We start from the raw sequence: 20,118 nt of genomic DNA, 5'->3' as shown, positions 1-20,118 counted from the left end.
TCTGTCAGTTCAGGATTTAAAATTCTTACAAGGGAATAGACTTCTTTTTATCAGAGGCTCTTAGGGAAGAAAAGTCAATTTAGGAAGAGCTGAATCCTCTTAAAATGAACAACAAATCCTCTGAATGATCCGGTCTGTTCATTAAAACCTCTGTTCAGCAATAATCCACAGCATGTATAAATGCTAAATTGGTGGCAGATGCTGCGTCTGCCTCTCCCATTATGACATCCCAGTGTAACGACTCGCCCATTCAGTAAAATATTGTGTCCATTGCGCTCACAAAGACGTTTACCCGTAAACGAGACCCAGATTACACATGGAGGAATAGGAATTGAATTACAGGCGACTAATAAAGTAAAACAAGAGGCCGGTCACAGTGCCAGACAACAGATGCCATATCGCTGAGCCACTGGAAAACCACCAACTGTACACACCATAATATCACATATTCACAGAGTGTGCCATCTGGCCCAGACGCCTGCACATTTTGTCAGATCACAGCTTTATAGCAGCAGGGCTCATCCCATTATACTACAATAGGTAGAGTGAGGAGATGTGTGTGTCCCAACACCCGATTATCATACACATGGAAACTTTACAGCAGTTAGAGCCGACACTTATTCCTCTAACACACGTTGAGTCAAACAGAAGCTTTGAATTAACTGGAAGTCGTTGACAGAAAACCATGTCAGTGTAGATATATAACAGGGCTTATGCAGGTTTCAATAACCTTTTAATATAATAAATGGAATTCAAGATTTATGTAAAGTTCAACAGATATTAATGAATAGAGCCCCAGAATTACACTTCCCCATAATTGAAGATGCAGTGAGTTAGTAGAGAATAAGCCTGAAATGCCACATTATCCCTCAAACTGCAGGCAGAGACAGTGGAGTAGGTATCGAGTCCTTCCCACAGCTAGGCTCAGTGTTATCAGGTCAATTCAGACTCAGTTTGTAGACTCAGTTCCACGTGAGTCTTGTTTGTAGTTTTACAGCGTTCAAATATCTGGATAGTTTAAAGCATGGATTGGAGTAGCATTAAAGAAATACCTCCCTAAACATATTTAAGACCTAATATCCTAACGTACTTAAACAGTTGTATTAGAAAACATTTAGCATTTAAACAAGGTTTAAATTAAATTTCTGAGCGGTATAAGCACAAAAAGATGTTAAATGAGCCTGATTGATTTCCCTCCGCGTTTGCCTTGTGCACATCACATTTGCATGAAATGAAAGCCATACAACAATGTGACAGGTTTCAACTGGCGGAGGAGGTGCACATCATTGTCTTTGTGGTTTTATCAAATGTCTGGTGTGACACCGTTACGTGCAGTTAACAGGAGGTTTGTCGTCGGCTGTTGGAAAGGACATTAAAATCACCTGATGCTACCCAAATGTGAGCTTCCTTTATTTTACATTTGACAGAGACAGGAAACAGATGAGAAATAAGAGCGTAGTCAGAAGAAGTTCATGTTGTTTTCTGGTTGATTTTTTTTTTTTTTACCAAAACACGACATGATTGGATAAAAGCTAAGAGAGTAAAGTGAAGATATGTGTAGATATTCCAGCACCGACTATTCAAGAAACATTTAGCAAAAACAGACGAGTACATTTTTTTTTTTTTTTTCATTTCAATGCAGCTGCAACATGTTACAAAGCAAAGTGAGGCATGATCAACTCTACACTTCATCTGTAGTAATCCAGTAGTCTGGTGTTAACAGACCGGGTCATTCCTCTTTGTACACACTAAATCCAAAGATATCAGATTTCAGTTGTTTTAGAGAATACATCACGACTTTGCCCATATATAGATTTTATGACCCTGAAATAGAAAAGCAGCTCTTGGGCTACACGTGTCTCAGACTCAACAAAATGTACAACGTCACTGAAGAACTTTAAGGCAAAAATCATCACATGACAGCAGAGCAGCTCAGTGAGTGGAAGTAAGGCATCAGTACTTACAGGTGGGTGCAAGTATTCAAAAGGAGGAATGTCACAGACAAAGTGCCTCAAACGATCTCATACAACACCAGACAAATAAATGCGGCAGCATTTCCAACATCTGTGATCTCCACTTATTCTATAAGAGCATTGTAGGGTCGCGTTTGCCATTAGAGCCGCCAACTGCCGGTATGTTTTCTTTTTAAGTATTTATCTTATGAGTCGAGTGGACCGGCGTAACCACACAGTAGCAGTGAACTCCAAATACTGTCGAGACACACGTCTGCACTTAGGAGATTTTAAAGGTTTACATTTATTTCAGAGTTGTCAAAACATTCATAAATACCGAGCAGCTGACAATCACCCATCAACTAAAGTGTGTTTTTCATAGGCCTCAATCTGATGAACGCTCTTCCGGAAAAAGTGATCAGAACTAGTTTCTAGGTGACAACTATAGATTCAGCCTTTCATGTGTATTACAAATTGTTAAATGCTGATTGACAGCGTCATTTAAACGGAGCAGCAATATGTAAAACCCCAGTTTGACATTTCAAAAGATGAGTGAAACTGAATTTAGGATCCAACTTTCCTACCTGGCTTGTGCTGTGACCGGAGCTTTACCCAGAATGCACTCTGTTAGAATAACTCACATGTTTGATTCCCCACATCTTTTAACAATTGTTCTAAAAAGCTCAAATGTCCAGGCAGGTTTGGCAAGTTGGACAGACAGATTCAGTCGAAGGGACAGTGTTGGCTGATCTGAATGGTTCAGGCAAACAGTGTGTTGCTGTTAACACGTGCAAAAGTCTTTTCCCCCACGAGAATGGTGATGATTTTGTTCCTTCAAGGCAAACTCCGTTCCACAGCCATTGTTCATAAGTGTGAAAGTCCTTATCCAGGTCCACCGTGATCAGGCCCATATTACAAGTCACCTACCACAAGAGACCTTGGTAGTCTGACAGCATGATCCCTATTTTGATGCGTTGATCTGTAGCACTTAAGTGGGGCTGATCTTCTGAGGACCCAGAGCATCGCTCACTTATGCCTTTTGGTTGGGCAGAGGGCGCCGGAACAGCAAGATGTGCGGCTCTGGAGGCGGAAGAAAAAGAGAGAGGCAATATGTCAGCAGAGATAATCATACTCGTAACATCTGTGATGCTCTCTCAGTGGGGAAACTCGACTCTTGGAACGGCCAGTACACTTTTTTTGGTTTTAATGGAAGGTGTGACTTCACATCTGTTGTCCATATGCTTGTGGGTTCCAAACCTATTCAAATGTTATCCAATAACTGACACACCTCTTCAACAAGGTGTAAAAGTGCACGTTTGAATGCAAGACACCCGACATGAGTCATTAAAGGATTTATTTTTTCATAAAACAAAAAAGCCAATCATTTGCTCAGCTGATCAAACTAGACAAAATAGTCCTCCAGCCAACGTGACAAATATAAATAGCAATGTTAGGATCTTGGAACTGTGGCATTCATTTCCTTTTTTCCTGAGTAGCCTAAAGATCAGTTGAATAAAAAACACATTATCAAACATAATGAATAGCTCTAGTCTTCTATACTGTGTCATGTGCCTAGTTTCAGTTTATAATAAGTCAACTATATCTCTTAGAACATACAGAAACATTGTATAGATATGTGACAGAAGAAACTTTAACCCTGTGTCATCCTTTACTTTGGTAAAGATTAAAATCCATTTTCACATATTATTGGAGCCAAAAAACTAGTGACAACTCATTTATTACAGTATTATACTTTAGGGAAATTATATTAAAACACTTTTAATCCTACAGTTTCAGATTACAGGTTGAACCCTTCAGGTCTCTTTGCAGTTTGTTGATGTTGTAACTTGTTAAAACTTTAGTGCAAAACAAATCACGATGATATTTACCAACAACACCACAAACATTCTGGTGATGTCTGCTACTAGCTCCAGAATTATAATAATCTTTATTTTTAAAGCACCTTTTAAAAACACAATAACTAGGTGCTTTACATGTTAAAAATGGGAGGAAGACAATTGGAGGCGGAAAATACTAACCGAATTAACGGGTATGAGCAAAATTAAATCAGTCCATGTCCCTAAATTTATCAAACATTATTTAAAGTTAAAAAATAAACTAATATTAGGGTTAGGAAAAATCAGACCTATAAAAAGGCATTTGAAAAGAGATTTTCTCATTGAGATTGTTCCAAAGCGGTGGGGGCTCTAACAGGAAATGCAGCCTGGTCAAAAGTTGACCTACAAACTCAGTTTCATATCAAAATGAAATATTATGGGGAGCTTATTATTCCTGGTACATCTTCAGCTAGGTTGTTATGATGCGCTCGGTGTCCCAGCATCGAGAGGACATACCTGGCTGGTGAATCATGTAGTGCACCCATCCTTGGCTCTGTTGGACACCCAGGTTCCTCCACTCGGTCTCAGACATCAAGTGGGTTTTGGGAACACGCTTTGCGATGTCTTTGGGCAGCATTACATGTCTGTGGAGGGATCACACAGATATTTAACAGAAATGTAAAAGCAGTGAATCATAAACCATGACAGTTTGAGTACAATGTTACCTCGGATGTACTTATATTTGTTGTGGAATAACAGTGACACACCGACAAGGATAAAGTACATGTGGTACTCACCTGTACTCATATTTCTCATCGTCGTACTTGTCCGAGTAGTAGATCTGTTTGTAAGACATGATGGAATCTGGTGGAGAGGGTTGTATTCAGCGTTAGTCAACGTTCACAGTCACACACGTAAAACACACATTAGCTACACAGTTTAGCGTGACAGCGAGCTTCAGGTCGTCATGCTAGGCGAGTTGTGCTAAGCTAACGTCGCTAAAGTTAGCCCGAGAAGAACGAGAGTTTTTATCTCGTGACAACTTCGGCGGGTGTAAACAGTTAAATCGGACGTTTTCCGCGGACGCGCGACACGAACACGCTTGTGGAGAAGTTACCTGGTGAGTTGACAGCTTCTCCCGGCGCGGTTACAGTGAAGTTATTCCAGCTTTTTGACGCGCTGCAGATGCGGGACGTTTCCGCCTCCTTTGTTTCCCTCTCGAATGTCGGCGAGCCCGCTTCTCACCGTTCAAATACACTCTGCCTCACCCCATTGGCCAATGGAAGTCAGACGCTCTCCTGCCATTGGTCAGTACGGTCAGTCGCAGGAAATTTACGCCATCGCCACACCGCCTTGCGATTGGCTGGAGAAATAATCCACAGGTTTTTTGATATGGAGCCACGAGGCCAAAATCGAATAGGACACAGTTGAATGTTATTGCACCAGTCAAACAGATAGATGGATAAACAGACAGAGAGAGAGAGAGAGAGAGAAAGAGAAAGAGAAAGAGACAGACAGACAGATAGATAAACAGACAAACATAGAGAGAGAGAGGGAAACTGACAGGGCTGTGGATAGATATACAGACAGACAGGCAGAGATAGAGAGCGAAAGAGACAGACAGACAGATAGATAAACAGACAAACAGAGAGTGAGAAAAAGTCAAAGAGATGGATAGATAAACAGACAGACAAACAGGCAGAGAGAGAGAGAAAGAGACAGACAGACAGACAGATAGATAAACAGACAAACAGAGAGAGAAACAGACAGAGAGATGGATAGATAAACAGACAAACAGAGAGAGAGAAACAGACAGAGAGATGGATAGATAGACAGACAGACGGGGAGAGAGAGAGATATAGATACTTTAGATAGATAGACATGAAAAACCCGAACAACAAGTATGCACTAGTTGTTTGCATTTAAAGACAATGTAAGGAGGTAGGAAGGAACATGACATTCAAAATACAATATGTATATTACATGTGCAAATTCACAGTTACTGCAGGAGTGAGCTGAGAGTTTCGTTGTGGGGAGGAACTCTATATCAGGGTTTTAAGAGTTCACCTTTTGACAGAGGTGAAGAGTTGCGGCCTGTTATTGTTATTGAAAGTTTAACAAAAAAGTTAGTGTCATGTTGATTCATTTTGACCTCAGGCATTTTCCTTGTTGCAACACCTAGTCTGCAACACTATAATGTCCTACCTTATTTTTTAATTTAAGTATATTAACCTGATTAAACTTTACTAAATGTATGTATTTATTCATATATTAACTTGCCTATTTATTTATTTTAATCAAATAGTGTTGTCACTTATATTTAAAAGAAAATAACCAACTGAAACCTTCTGGTTAAGCACATCATTTTAATGGCAGTGATTTGTGTGGGTTGTCATTGCATACATGTAGAGACATGAGAGTATTCACCCCTCATGCGCCTGTAAAAAAAAGTTGCTGGGCACCTCTACACCTCCATCATGACAGTTTCAGTTCATTAAACATGGTGCTCTTGGGGCCCCAGCGAAGTTGCCTGCTACATCTGATTGCTGTCAGCGTATCCAGTCATGTGCGGACATGTAGGTTTCAAGTCTCAAGGTGTATTTGTCATATGCAGTTAACACAGAGTCGACAGTACACAATGTGAGGTAGTTGGACAAGAAGAAACCACTCAGCTCAGCAGTGGAATAGTTACATTAAAATCAAGGTAGAAAGAGCTTACTATAACAAAGAAAGTCAAATACAATACAATTCAAAACTCAAGGTGCAGTGTGACATTCGTTGCAAAAGAAGCAACAACTTGAACTGTATTGAGTGTGTGTGGATAGTAAATGCACATGTGTATGTACAGTTATTATGTCTCAATTGTTTGTCCAAAGAAAGTGCAAACAGGCAGGAAACAGGTGGTTGTCCGTCTTGTGAGTTTAGGAACACGGTGGCCTGAAGGTAAAGAAACGTGTACATGTGAATATCAAAGAACAGACTAATAATAGAGAAGGAGTCAGGTGATGAAATGGACGTCCACACAGGAGCAACAGGAGCGGAGGGGATGTCCATGTGGTAAAGTCCCTCAGTGTAAATATAACTCTGCGGACGTGTCAGTGTGTGGCTGGTGCAGGCTGCCTCTCCCTGCAGTATATATATAACATGTGTGTCTGTGTGTGTCTGTGTGTGTGTGTGTGTGTGTGCATGGGTCACACATGAAGCTGCATTATCAACACACGCAGGCCTCCGTCACCTGCAGCTGTCAATCAACCAGAGCCTTGGTCTCTTTACCCTGACGCGACACTTCTCCCCCGATTGGTCCAGCCTCGCTGCGGGGGCGGGCGCCGCGGGGGCTTCGCCGAGCTCCCATTGGACGAGACGGCGCATTGGTCGACGTGACGCAGCGTGGAATTCCCAAAGTTCCCAAGTTCAGCGGAAGAGAGAAGCGGAGAAATAACCCAAACAAGAAAGAGGCGACGCGGAGGGAAACGAAGGGCGAAGCAGCTCCGGTAAATAGAACCGTGTGTGTTGTGCATGTGACGCGAGGGGGAGCGGTTGTTGTTTGGGGTCGAGGTGCTGGCGGCGGGGGCCCGAGTGGGAACGCGGAAGAGTGGGAGTGCGAGATCGAGCCCCGTCCACCATCCTTTGTTTACCATCACGTCTCAGCTTTGAACACCCACCACAGACCATCATATCTGACCCTTCTCGCTGCAGTCGAACAGACGAGCGTCAGGTGAGTGAGACTCGTCCCCGCATCACGGGGCTTCTCGCCATGTTTTGGTGGTTTGAACGAACAACGGGGCTCTGGATCAATGGAGGATCCCTTTTGGGGGCTGGAAGTGAATGTGATCAGCTGGTGTCTGGTTCAATCTGACCGGAGCTGCTGTGTAACTGCGCAGCTCGATCGTGTGGGCGCCACCATATTGTTGCATAACACAGGCAGTCTGCTCCTAATTCCGTGGGTGCGACGATTCACTTCCCAAATTGTCCCTCGAATGCATAATCCCTTCCTCCTAGACTGTCTTCTATGTAACAACCAGCAACATACTGCAGGTGAGAAGACAGAATGTGACTCTCGCGTGTAAGACAATGCATATGCTGCTTGTTTTGTCTATAATAACCAAGCTACTGTCAGATGAATGCATGCAGGAGATAGTTGTGTTCCCAACTATGCATGTGTCGTATGCATCAGGCGTGTTCACCCTGTTTCTGTCTGCAGAATATCACTGAGCCGGATCTGCAACCGTGCTGTGCCGAAGTGAGCCTGCAGGCGGCGATGTCTGACCACAGCAGCAGCACAGGGAGCAGTTCGTCCTCCACCAACAGCTGGACGCTCCTCTCCCCCGAGGTAAGACCCCAGATCCAGGGCACACATCAGAGGGGAGATCCGTGGGTCTGGATGTAGCTGTGGAGCGTTGGTTGTATGACCCTGTCTCGTGTAACATGTCTGAACCTGCAGCCTTGAGACTCCCCCACGCTGATGACATCACAGCAAAAGTTGTGGCCGATTGATTAGACTCTGTCTAGGTCCAATGTACAATCATGATATGTGTGTGTATTCATTAATCTGAAAGCCACTGACTTTTTGTTGTTGTTGTTAATTTATGGTGTATGTGTTAAATCAAATGATTCAGGACAAATTTATTGATATTAACCAAAAGATCCTCCTCAGAATATATATTAAAAGATTATTTCAAAATGAGGCTAATACAGCAGACCTTCAAGAAACTTCTACCCTCAAGGTGGTTATAGTGCTCAGTTTTTGTTGTAATATGTGGTGCGGTCGCATTTCGATATGTAAGACAGAGGGTTAATAGTTTCTATGAGTTCCATTTTTTAGAGTAAAGGACTCAACAAGAAACATTTGAATCCAGTAATATGAGTGTTTACTTCACAATGTAGAATTATATAGGAGCATGTATAGCGTTTCATTTGACAGTAAGTCAAACAAACTGTAGTTTGTAGCAGAAGTTGACAGAAATCCTTGTGAAGGTAATCTGATTACCTATCGTTAATCAAGACAACAACATGACACGTCACAAGTTACAAAATAAAACTGTGATCTACTAGAATTATCACTACATCCCTCAGTCCGGGCATTTATGTGCGTAGGCGAGCTCGCGCCCTTTTAACGGTTGTGCTGGTAAATGTCAAGGTCAGCATTGCCAATACGTGTGTACTATAGGTGTTAATGTTAATGCTTGTAGGAAGCCTGACCTTTCTGGGTCGTCTTTCTCCACAGGATGCTGCTGTTGAGAATGTCGGGCCAGTGGACGACGGCACCGAGAGCCTGGGCGACGTCGCCAGTCTGTCCGAGGAGCTGGCAGGTAACTGACAGCGAACAGAGCTGGAGCCAGATCTGCGGTTTATGGGTTGTGACATCATGCATTTCATATTATAGCCTGACACTGTGTTGATCTTGGTTCAGGAGCTGCTGTGGAGTTCAGACCAATTGACATTCTGGTCGAGACTGTCCTGTCAGAGGAAGGCCATCAGGTTAGTACACAATGAAACAACGTAATCATCTTATTTAGTACAGATGTTCATTTGTTTTTTATTATCATGCCAATACCCAAAACATTTATCAAGAACAAATCCTAGCCCAGAGCATATTTGCATATACAATTGTGAGGTTGTTTTCCCAGTGTAAATTCTTGTTTGATTGTGTAATCTGACCTAATTTACATACTTACTCTGCAGTAGAGTTTTAACAGTTGAGCACAGGCCAGATCTTTAATATAATTACATTGAAACTCAGTAGAGCGTTTATCTCCACCAGAGCCCAATAGTCCTCTTAAGTTCAATCAAGCCACACTAATTTAAACGTATTTATAGAAACCAGTCTAATGGAATGTTTTCAGTCATGCTCGGTGCTCAATTGAGTGTGAAGCTCGATCAAATGCTGGTTTTTAACTTGGTTAACTTTCTCAGTCGTATATGCAACTGCCTTTGTTCAATATACATTTAACACTTGGGAACTTTTCTCTTGAAATTGTCACTGGGGGCAAAATAGGAATCCATTAAATGATACAGACATACCTTATACAATGTGTGGTTAAGGAGACAGGTGCACGAAAAACTAAATCACATGACTTTATTGCAGAATAGACACCTTGGTGGCAACGAATGTCTCTCTCTCTACTTGTAGGTTTGTCAGGAGACGTCTCCAGAGTCCAGTGAAGGTCCCATCCCTTCTAGTCCGGTCCAGATGAGTCCTCTTCCACACGACCCCCTGGACCCCCTTCCAGACCTCGACATGGAGAGCCAGGCTCCAGTTATTCATGAGATTGACACCAGCTCGCCCTGCAGTGACAATGAACTCCTCGGAGCCACACCCTTTGTCACCAGCATGGATATGGAGGCTCAACTTGATATTATTGCTGCTGAACTACCCCCATCTGAGTTTGAGGAGTCCTGCTCTGCCGCCGTGACGGATCTCCCTGTCTCTGCAAACCCAACGTTTGACACGCCTGCTGATGTAGAGCAGGATCTTGTGAGCCCCGCTGAGGAGAGTCCAGACTTCGACGTTGAACCCGAGGTTAACTTTGCCACAGAGACCATCACAGCCATCAATCCTCCCTCTCATGTCCATGCTGATGTTAGCTTTGCTCCAGTAAGCACGGAGCTGCCAAGCCCTGCCCCAGAGAGCCTTGTGCCAGAGGAGCCCGTCGATGAAAGTCCTGCACCAGAGACTGTTGGTTCTGTAGAGGCCGAGGAGCCCGTCGATGAAAGTCCTGTAACAGAGACTGTTGGTTCAGTAGAGGCCGAGGAGCCCGTCGATGAAAGTCCTGCACCAGAGACCGTTGGTTCAGTAGAGGCAGAGGAGGAGGCCGCGGTAGAGGAAGAGGCAACAGAGACGTGGGAGACGGGGGAGCAGGAGGGGGGAGAAGAAGAGGAAGAAGATGGTATGGAATGGATGCTGCTTGAAAGATATGTCAAGGCTAGAATAACCTGAGGTCTTTGTGTACAGTTTGTCCATGCTGGAATATCTCTGTTTGCTGTGGGATACTTTTAAACACTAGCTAATGTAAAAAAAACATGCACAATATGAAACCAGATTGTGACTCATCTTAAGGTCGATGACACGTCAGTTCATTGTGTAGTTTACAAAGTCGTATAAACAAGTTATATGATGTTTGGTTCCATCTCTGTAAACCAGCTGCCACACAGACAACATGGGGCCTTCATTTGAGAGATGAAAAGAGAGTCTTCATGCAGATTTGATTAGCGTGTTTCTTCTCTGTGTCACACCAACAGCTGGAGAGAGATTTATCAGTATTACAGAGAGGCATACACCCAGCTAAGATAATAAGAAACTCCCATGCATGAAATTACTGTTGTTGTAGTTCAGGGGCTAAATGTCATCCACATCCACGAGCAGCACTAACTTTTCTTCTTTTTTACACAGTGCTTACACACTGTTGAATTTTACAGCACTTGTGTTTTGTGTGAGACAGCCTGTCTGTAGATAATTATGATTTTGGAAATAAGTCTAGTTTTTCTTCTGCTGCTGCCAAATACGTGGAGATGATTTGCTGAAGTCACTCATTGCTTCCTCTTTGTCGTGTTCCTACTTCTCTCAGAGCCATCCACTAGTTTTGGCGACACAAGCGGCTTCGATGATGGCGTGAGGAGGAGGAACATCCCGACGTTTGAGGGGCCGAGGTCAAGAACGTCAGACGAGGACGACGAGGACGAGGAAGTGGAGTTCAAGCTGCCTGTGAAGGAGGAGAAGCCATGGTTGTCCATGAACAAGTGCATTGTGGGAGCCCTGATCCTGCTCTTTTTAGGTTCCCTCTTCCTCTCAGGTGAGTTCCTCTTACGTCCAACAAAGCTTGCCATTGTGTTTCTGCTTTTATGGTCAGATAAAGGGAAAGTTGCTACCGCATCAACAATAAAAACACATGGTTGTGATATTTATTACCCAATCTCTTTTATTGCACAAATCTCTTATTACCTAACCCTTTATAATGCTTCTTGACAGTTTTGACTTTCTGTGTATCACCTGCTTGTACCTGCTGCAAGAGATTTGACAGTTTTAGGATTTATTGTAGTTTATTTTTTATCACATTACCTTTTTTGACAATGCCAGTATTTAAAAAATACATGAGCATGTGTTCAGGAGCGGTGTGGTGTCTGTTCTCAGACCTTGTGGACTAAAATGAACTGTGTCAACAGGTTTGCCCTCTGACCTGGATTATGGTACGTCCAGTACTAGATTAGTCAGCAGTGTAAGCTTCTGCACCAGCTGGCTGATACTCAGTAGCTTCTCTGAGCACTTATCCAGCCTAACAGTTCATGCAGTGGTTAATAACGCGTGTTTCTAACTGTACCACAACACTCCTTGTCACTTTGGAAAGGCTCAGTGGATGATACGAGTGCTTAAATTGAGGTGCAGGCCATTAGCTTGGTAAAGTAAACTATCACACCATTCAAAAGTAATTTCAAATAATCGGTCTAAATAAATAGTTTCTGTGTAGCTTTGGCCTGGCCCCAGAAAATGCACGTCACAACAAAAGAAGCTCATGTTGCTGTCCGACTGCCTGGGAGCTGTGTCAATAAGTCAGTCTGTTGTCAGACTTGTGTGAAAGATGTGTTTTCTTATCTGACAGGTGACTTTGACGCCTCTGACCTGAGCGATGGAGAACAAAGCCAGGTCTGTTCCACTGTCTCTCTTTCCATTGCTCAACCTCAGTGTTATGTGCTGTCCGTGTGTGTCCACACAGTGAGGCCTTTAAGGAAAACTCACAACTTTCAGACAAATGATAAGATAAAAAAAGACGGGATTATTTTTGAAATATTTGTATTATTCATTTGCCAATGATTTTCCATCCAGGACTGGCTTAGCGGTGATCCACAGGATATGAAAGAGTTATTGGATAAACTGACACAGGAAAACCAACACATTGCTCTGCTAGAGGCTCAACTGCAGGTCAGTGTACAGTCATATTCATGCAAATGATGTTGTTTTAAGTGGCCAAGATGTCCCAATGCGTGGCCATTAATTTACATGTATATGTGTCATGTTTACATTTTAATACTTGTCCAAAGTGTGTCCAGCCTGGATGTGATTAACCGTCTATTTTGGTTTCTCTTTCAGTCTCAGAAAGAAGAAATGGACTCAGCGCTTAAATCAGTGTCAGAAAGCGGAGATGAGCAAGGTAAAGCAGATCTGGAACAAGAAAATGCAAATTTGAAGGAGGAGCTGTCGTCTCTGCCTGAACTGAAGAAAGAGCTGGAGAGTCTGAGGGCCAGAGTGACAGAACTCAACCAGCTCACAGGTATGATGTGAAGTAAATCAAGTGATTTAGTCGTCTATTCCGCTGCATTTATAAGTTATTTGATATTTGTTCAAATGAAAATGAATATGCAAAAGCAAAAAGGAGGGTATTGTGCAATAAAAACTGTTCTCTGATATATTTTTTCACTTTAAATTTAAAATCTTATGCTTACTTTACAGTTGATCAAAAAATGCCTCCAGCAACTCCTGGTCCAGCTCCTCAGCCCGGTGTCAAAGATGGTCAGAGTGACCAGAAAGCAGCTGAGCCGGAGAGGAGAAATGAAAAGAACGAGGGAGGCAAGCTGAAGCAGGAACTCCAGAGACAGAAGGTGCTTTTGGAGGAGAGCAGAAAGAGACTGGAGGGGATGAAAAAACATGGCGGCGGCAGGAAACACGTCACCGACAGTTTGGAGGAGATCCAGAAGAAGCTCTCTGAACAAGTCGAGAGGTGGGGGAAGAAGAAGCCACAGGATTCCAAATGGAAAGGGAACAAAGGTAAAAACGTAGAGCGGGACCACTGGAAGAAAGAAGAAAAGAAGGAGTGGAGAGGAGAGAAAGAGTGGAAGCAAGGCAAAGAGGGAGGATGGAAGGAGAAAGACGAGAAGAAGAAGGAGGAGTGGAAGCCTCAGAAGCAAAACTCTCACAAAGAGGCCTGGAGGAAGCACCAGGACGAGTGGGAGAAGAAGAAGGACGAGCGCAGAGTGGACAGAGAGGACAGGAGGAAGGAGAAGCCGTGGCACACCCAGCCAAGTAAAAAATCCCACAACCACAACCATAACCACCATAATCCTCAGCACCAGCATCACCAGTCCCGCCAGACTCACCAGTACAACCAGAACGAATTCTGGAGAGACCAGGAGCAGAAGCTCAGACGAAACTTCAAACCCCAGCTGGGCTGCACCTCTGTGGACAACTGCGCCAGCAAGGAGGGGCTCTATGCCGTGGAGCTGCCCGAGTTCGAGGAACTGCTGGAGGGCTACCTGAGCAAGCTCGAAGGGTCTGTGCCCGAGAACAAGGACAAGATCCGAAAGCTGACCGCGGAGTTCTTCGAGGACGGCGTGTTTGTCCACGACAGGGTTCGCTTCAGCGACTTTGCTGAGGACGTAGCGGACGTTCTGGAGGACATGGTGGACGTCCTGGAAGGCGACGGGCAGAAGGACAATGACTCCTTGGAGGAGGAGATGGAGGAGTTTGAACGAGAAGCCCTCTGGAAGTTTGCCGCCACAGCTTGAATTGAGTGTCGTTTGGGAAAAGAACACTAGGATGCAGCACAAGTGGTGGTTTGGTAGGACTTCTCTCGCCTGCCCTCTCCTCTTCAGAGCTGTAATTGTAGTAGCTTCTGGCGTAGAGTGGTTGTGCCTCTCATAAATGTGACCCTCCGAGTCTTTAATTATAAGGTAGACTCGTACGTGTCATTCTGGACTTAGGTGTTGTCAGCTACCTCCGTCAGGTCTTGCTTTCCTAAGTCTTTCAGTCACGTGTTGTGTGGGTTTTCCTCTGCTATATAGTGTTTTCTCAGTAACTAGTGCATGTTGCAGCTCATAATGTAAATTCAAACTGATAATATTCACATCAGACTAAAACCTAGGGTTGAAAGGAGATGGTATTTGCAATTAATTCTGTTCAGCACCAGTGGAAAAGGGTTGAATCTATTCATGCAGTTCACATCATATTAGATCAGTTGTCAAATACAGAAGGTCGTGTTAAATTGACCCTGAAATTTGACGTTCTCTCCCTTATCAGGTGATCTCTACTCCAAACAGGTTCAGACAAAGGCTCAGAGGTTTTGTGTTGATACTATCTGTGTGTAGTCAAGTTGGGCGTAACTGTTTGATCCCAGAGGATGAGATCCCGGTTCTTTCAGTGATAGGAATAAGATCAAGTCAGACCTGTTTTGTGAGAGTAGCACACAGCACACAGACACACACACACGCACACACACACACACACACACACACACACACACACACACACACACACACACACACACACACACACACACACACACACACACAGACAAAGAGCACTGTCTTAGAGCCCTAAGTGTTTGCCCTCTAGATTTTTTGGAGGTTTTTCCAACTTCCAACTGCCAGTTGACAGCAGCTGCTTGGGAAACCAGCAATAGGATAAACCGATTTAGAAATGTACACCCACGGATGAAGTGCAGACTGCTAAACCGCTTGAGCACTTTTCTCAAACATTCATATTTACAGATTTCTCACGATTTACATTTCATATACTTTTTTTTTAGTCCACCGGTTTTCTTTAATACTCTCTTTGCATTGTAGCCATGAGGACGTCCATCCCAAGATCTGTTACAGTATTTTAATTTCCTATTCCTTTTTTTGTTGATGCAAATTGCCATTTAGTCAAAAGAAAATGAAGGAAGCTGCTACATTTTATTTTGAATGAGTTGAATAAAGGTGGCCAAGGTAGAAGAATGGTACACAACATTGTCTATAAGGTATCGTAGCATTATACTTTAACAGAAATATTTTTTTTTCTTTCTTGTTCTTTCGTAGTAATGTTTGATGTCCTGAAAGTTTCCCTCTTTGGGGGGATGTGAAGTGAAAAGCGACAGATTGTGATTGTTAGGTCTAATTTCTCGGCTATTTTTTTTAGATTGAAGGAAGCTTTGAAGAGTAAAATGTTTATTTATTCTGTCAACTACACTGCAACACTTTTCCGTATTCGACAGAATCGCCACACTCTGTTGCAGATCACAAACTTTTAATGTGAAAATGTTGACGTTTTCCTTTTAGTTTACAGAAGTTTAGTTTGCCAGCTACTGCGTATGTGCCTTTATCATCACAAATAAGGTTAGACTGAAAAAGGTCTTTGATTTATTTTTGCTTCTGCGAGGATGAGAAGAAAACGGGTTTACACTACTTGCAATTATAGGGCAGAGAATGAATGTCAAAGGCTTTATTTATGATGTGTTGAACAGATTTTTATTTTATCTGCTGTGAGGAGTGTTTTTTCTTTTCCTTTTTTTTTTTTTAGACCGAAAGGGATCAAGAGAAAGTTTAACCAGAACAGATGAATCCTTTAATGAAACACATTTATGAAAGCAATATTTAAGACGTATGTTTGTCTTTGTGGGACAACAGTAGGTCTGTGTGTTTACTGACAATGTGGTCCATGATGTGCATGTTATTGATCACTGGACAGATGTATTGTTCAATTTGGATCATTTCTAGTTTTCCTCATCATGAGTCTTGTCCTCTTTTAGGAAGTCAGTGTTAAGTTCAATAAAAAAAAATCACCATCATGTTAACAGTGTCTGTTGTTTTATTGAATTCATCCATTATGTGTTGGGGGAGGTTAAAAAATGACAATACAGAATAAATCGTCTGCCTCTGAGTCAGAGAGAGTTGTGGTTATGCAGCTGTGTTTTAGTTGTGAAAGATTTACGATGATACTCAACAATAGGTGACGTGTGACATCGCACTCAGTGTCAACTAGAAAGTGAAAGTGACGGTATGACGAGTATTTATTATCACAGCTATGATCACAAACTAATTGAAGAGCATCAGAGGTTATGTACAGGTTGTACATAACCCCATCAGGCAAAGCTACGTTGTTTACATTGAACTCAATTCATAATTACGTCATTTTATAACATAGGATACATTGATAGAATGATTGGTTAATATAAACCTGCAGTAGATTGTGTCTCTAATCTTATTGGTGGCATAATTGTGTGCACTATATGACATATTTTTCTGACTTTAGAGTGACGCCCTACTTCTGTCATTCCAAACATATGATCAGATTATTTTAGGATATAAATAGGATTCAGGTCATGCCGTTCAGCCCTATAAGTTCTGAAAAATGCATTATACCATTTTCTGATCTTATTTATCACTTCATATTCAATAATTTGCGGAGAATCTTGGAAAATGTGTTTCTCCGACCATATTTTTGTTGACCTTTGACCAATCAGCTCCAAACGGTAATCATCTGGAGAACCCCTCTCAAGTAATATTCCCACCAAGTTTGGTGTAAATCCGCCCATGTGTTGTTGAGTTATCTTGTACACTCACACACATACACGGGGGCGAAAATAACACCTTGTTCACAGCTATGCTAGCACACGAGGGGAAATATTTACAACCATATTAAATCCTCTGAACAGGAACTGACACATTCACAGACACCACCTCACTTCCAGCCCGTGGCCACACAGGAACAGAGATCCAGATGAAGGAGAATGTGAACAATGATTGAGAACGAGTCAGTTTCTTTGAGCGTGCGTGGGGATTCTTGTCATTCTTCAACTTCTTCAAACAAGTCATCATGCAGGCGTCTCTGCATGTTTCTGTACTTTATTCTCTCCTCTAATTCTTCGAGGGAGAGCATGTTCTCTCAATGATCTCCAGGTACTTGGATGAAGAGGAAACTGAACTACGTACACCTCGATCTCCAACTGCTAAATATCATACAGACAATATATAGAGGAGACATGAGAGAGGGGTTTAACGCTTACACTCACATTTCCTCCTGACCGATGTAGCCTATATGTCACAGTGCGTGTTCCTCCTGTCGTGTTTTGTATAAACTAATTCCTGCTGAGGCGTACACGATTCTGTCACTTGATTGCAATGGCCTGACAAGGATGAAATCACCAAATCCTTTGCTCTGTAAACACACTCAAATGGGTTTTGTGCCACCATCAGTACAAATTTGTCCTTTGCAGGTCGAAGTGGCAGTTTTGTGATGTGTGCCCCCGAGGCCAGTGGAAATCAGGCAGATGAGGGCGGGCGGCTGGATGAGGGACAAGAGGGAAGGTCGAGGGTTTTTTCCGCTGATGTGAGCATCAGCACGAAGCATATATATTCAGAGAGGTGATCTGAGAGTGGAGTGGACGAGGTTCTTGGCATCTGCAGTAACACACCAGACCGTATCTCAACACAACAGGTGAGATCTCAGCCGCCGGCTTACGACAATATTTGACTTGTTTCTTGTGTGATCTGATTGTTTCACTCCTTCATTTATCTCAGGCCTTCGCACACAATCCACCATGGAAGCTGCCATCTGCACCCTGGTCACCCAGTTCAAGGCTTTCGCTGGGAAGGATGGATCCGCCAGCACCCTGAGCAAAGATGAATTTGAGAAACTGCTGGCCTCCCAGCTTCCGAACTACGCCAAGGTACAACCCAGATAGATCTCAAACGATCTTCCCGCTGATTTATTGTCCTCTTTGCCTCCTGGTCACAGACAAACAAAAAGAAACAGGTTTATTAAGCAGCATTCAGGTGACGTCACTCAACTGTTATTCAGACTTATTGCTTTTCCATGTAACTGTACTTTTATCTTTCTTCAGAAATGCATTAGCAGCCCACAGGAATTAAATGTTTGCAATTGCGCAATGTAGCATTTCTCTTTTATGACTTTTCACTGTTTTCTTAAGTAACACATTTCTTATAGGTTTTGCACAAACTGAGTAGATGCTTTTAGTACTAGATGATTATGTGTAACCATATGAGGGACTCTGCCGCAATTTAATTTAATTTTCTTCTAGTAAACTAAAATTTTTGTCATATATAATCAGTGAATAACTTTTTATTGAAATAAATATTAGCATCTCCTCCGTAAGATGATACAATTGGGTGATGTCTTACAAAGGTTCACTTTCTCTGGCTGACAGAATAAAGATTTTCAGTTTGAAAAGTATGTTGATAAAGATTTACTTGAGAACTGCTTGAATGATTAATCACCGATAATCAAATTTGTCACCAGCTATATCCAAATTTGTGTAAAGTGTCATTTGAACCTACATCAAGTTGAGCACTGTTTATCCACACATTTGAAAAATACTGCAAAATATATTGATTTCCATCTCTTACTGCAGTCTACCAATATATACAGAATATGTACAAAAAAATGCACTACAACAGATTAAATATAATTATGAGGATTTCATTATGAGGAAACTTGTTTGTTTCTTGTTTTTGCTTCATCAGTTGTATTTGTTCCTTCACTCCACCATTAGGTGGCAGGACAGTCTTCCAGAGGAGCTGATGCTGCAGCTCACTTTGCATTAACCCAAGTCTCTCTGATCCCTCACAGAACTACAGCAGCCCGGCGGCCGTGGAGCAGCTCATGGGCTCGCTGGACGAGAACAACGACGGCGAGCTGACCTTCTCCGAGTTCTGGCAGCTGCTTGGGAAACTAGCGAGCCAACAGGGCGGCTTCGGCCAGTAGAGATCCGATTGTGCAACAACCAATCAACCCAACCGAAGCTGTCCAGCTGTAAACTCAAGAGGCATTTGAACTCATTTATCTCGTGTGTGACTCTTCAGTCAACCATTTGGCAACCATGAATTAAAGGCTTCATTGTCTTGAACCCGAGGCCACCAACACTCCGTCTCCTGTCAGTCATTCACCACACTGCATGATGTTCAGCCGCACAGTGAATTACAGCCTTGATTTAGAGGCCTGTAACCCTATACGTGTCACTGCTGCAAGCATGCGGACAATATCCTGTTCCATAGAGGGTCATAATGCCTCTAGAAAGTTACCCATCCATGCATCACAGCAGCAGGGATGCTAAGACTCCTGGCTGTCATGGACACGAGGGAACCCAATGCATCCCGTCATGTTTGGGAGGACATCTTGTGTCTTGAATTTAAAATTGCATTTTTGCTTGTTTCACTGGTAATTCTGGGAGTTAGGGTCACTTTGTATTAATGCTGATGTCTAGACAGAGTTATGTGTGCTGGCACGCTCCCCAGCTGTTTTATGGCCCATAGGCCTGTTTTAATTTTACAAAAATAGAAAAGGAAAAAAATGCTGCTTAGTGAGAATGTAGATCCTTCGGCGAGATAAGAAAATGTGACCTTTGTCTCCAAACTGCACACGGTGAGGTGCCAGTCTGGGAGGAGTGGTGACGGGCAGATGAGTCAGCAGCAGCATAGTGAGGGACTAAATGAGCAGGGCACCCGTCCACTGGGCTCTGTGTGTGTGTCTGTGGCAGAGACTGTATGTGCCCGGTGGCTTCTAGGTAAGGCCTCTTGGTCAGGAGCGCTCCCACAGCACGGAGACTTCCACAGAAAGACACAGT

At 42.9% G+C, this 20,118-nt stretch overlaps 3 protein-coding genes across 6 annotated transcripts; 2 read left to right on the top strand and 1 right to left on the bottom strand.

Moving 5' to 3' along the window:
* Nucleotides 1-1,383: 1,383 nt before the first annotated feature.
* On the bottom strand, nt 1,384-5,054 carry LOC128461338 (cyclin-dependent kinases regulatory subunit 1). Its single transcript, XM_053446205.1, has 4 exons — nt 4,908-5,054; nt 4,588-4,654; nt 4,307-4,434; nt 1,384-3,032 (listed from the first exon to the last, which is right to left on the bottom strand). The coding sequence occupies exons 2-4, from the start codon at nt 4,644-4,646 to the stop codon at nt 2,983-2,985; spliced, it is 237 nt and encodes a 78-aa protein (XP_053302180.1). The 5' UTR covers nt 4,647-4,654; nt 4,908-5,054; the 3' UTR covers nt 1,384-2,982.
* A 2,096-nt stretch (nt 5,055-7,150) lies between these two features.
* On the top strand, nt 7,151-16,323 carry pbxip1a (pre-B-cell leukemia homeobox interacting protein 1a). 4 transcript variants are annotated; one of them, XM_053446202.1, is made up of 11 exons: nt 7,151-7,281; nt 7,992-8,120; nt 9,015-9,099; nt 9,201-9,268; nt 9,921-10,677; nt 11,356-11,580; nt 11,951-11,974; nt 12,385-12,428; nt 12,609-12,704; nt 12,873-13,053; nt 13,233-16,323. In XM_053446202.1, exons 2-11 carry the CDS (start codon nt 8,049-8,051, stop codon nt 14,282-14,284), a joined length of 2,604 nt encoding a protein of 867 aa, XP_053302177.1. In that variant the 5' UTR covers nt 7,151-7,281; nt 7,992-8,048; the 3' UTR covers nt 14,285-16,323. The 4 variants fall into 4 exon arrangements, with proteins under 4 accessions (XP_053302177.1, XP_053302176.1, XP_053302178.1 ...); XM_053446201.1 differs by having other exon boundaries at nt 7,211-7,505; XM_053446203.1 differs by having other exon boundaries at nt 7,211-7,825.
* Nucleotides 16,324-17,812: 1,489 nt separating this feature from the next.
* Nucleotides 17,813-19,417, top strand: s100a11 (S100 calcium binding protein A11). Its single transcript, XM_053446985.1, has 3 exons — nt 17,813-17,972; nt 18,056-18,204; nt 19,125-19,417. Exons 2-3 carry the CDS (start codon nt 18,076-18,078, stop codon nt 19,257-19,259), a joined length of 264 nt encoding a protein of 87 aa, XP_053302960.1. The 5' UTR covers nt 17,813-17,972; nt 18,056-18,075; the 3' UTR covers nt 19,260-19,417.
* Nucleotides 19,418-20,118: the final 701 nt, after the last annotated feature.

The sequence above is a fragment of the Pleuronectes platessa genome, chromosome 18 (assembly GCF_947347685.1).
Source record: "Pleuronectes platessa chromosome 18, fPlePla1.1, whole genome shotgun sequence".
NCBI lineage: Eukaryota > Metazoa > Chordata > Actinopteri > Pleuronectiformes > Pleuronectidae > Pleuronectes > Pleuronectes platessa.
Note: the sequence above shows the minus strand (reverse complement) of the source record. Positions and strands in the feature narration are given on the sequence as shown.

What these genes read in the sequence shown, in the direction of transcription:
- s100a11 (XM_053446985.1), top strand. Translation starts at nt 18,076, where the DNA reads ATGGAAGCTGCCATCTGCACCCTGGTCACCCAGTTCAAGGCTTTCGCT. An exon ending in AGCTTCCGAACTACGCCAAG is followed by an intron (nt 18,205 to 19,124) that starts GTACAACCCAGA and finishes GATCCCTCACAG; the next exon opens with AACTACAGCAGCCCGGCGGC.
- pbxip1a (XM_053446202.1), top strand. Translation starts at nt 8,049, where the DNA reads ATGTCTGACCACAGCAGCAGCACAGGGAGCAGTTCGTCCTCCACCAAC. An exon ending in AGGTTCCCTCTTCCTCTCAG is followed by an intron (nt 11,581 to 11,950) that starts GTGAGTTCCTCT and finishes CTGTGTCAACAG; the next exon opens with GTTTGCCCTCTGACCTGGAT. An exon ending in AGAACTCAACCAGCTCACAG is followed by an intron (nt 13,054 to 13,232) that starts GTATGATGTGAA and finishes CTTACTTTACAG; the next exon opens with TTGATCAAAAAATGCCTCCA.
- LOC128461338 (XM_053446205.1), bottom strand. Translation starts at nt 4,646, where the DNA reads ATGTCTTACAAACAGATCTACTACTCGGACAAGTACGACGATGAGAAA. An exon ending in GATGAGAAATATGAGTACAG is followed by an intron (nt 4,435 to 4,587) that starts GTGAGTACCACA and finishes ATCCCTCCACAG; the next exon opens with ACATGTAATGCTGCCCAAAG. An exon ending in CTACATGATTCACCAGCCAG is followed by an intron (nt 3,033 to 4,306) that starts GTATGTCCTCTC and finishes TTCCGCCTCCAG; the next exon opens with AGCCGCACATCTTGCTGTTC.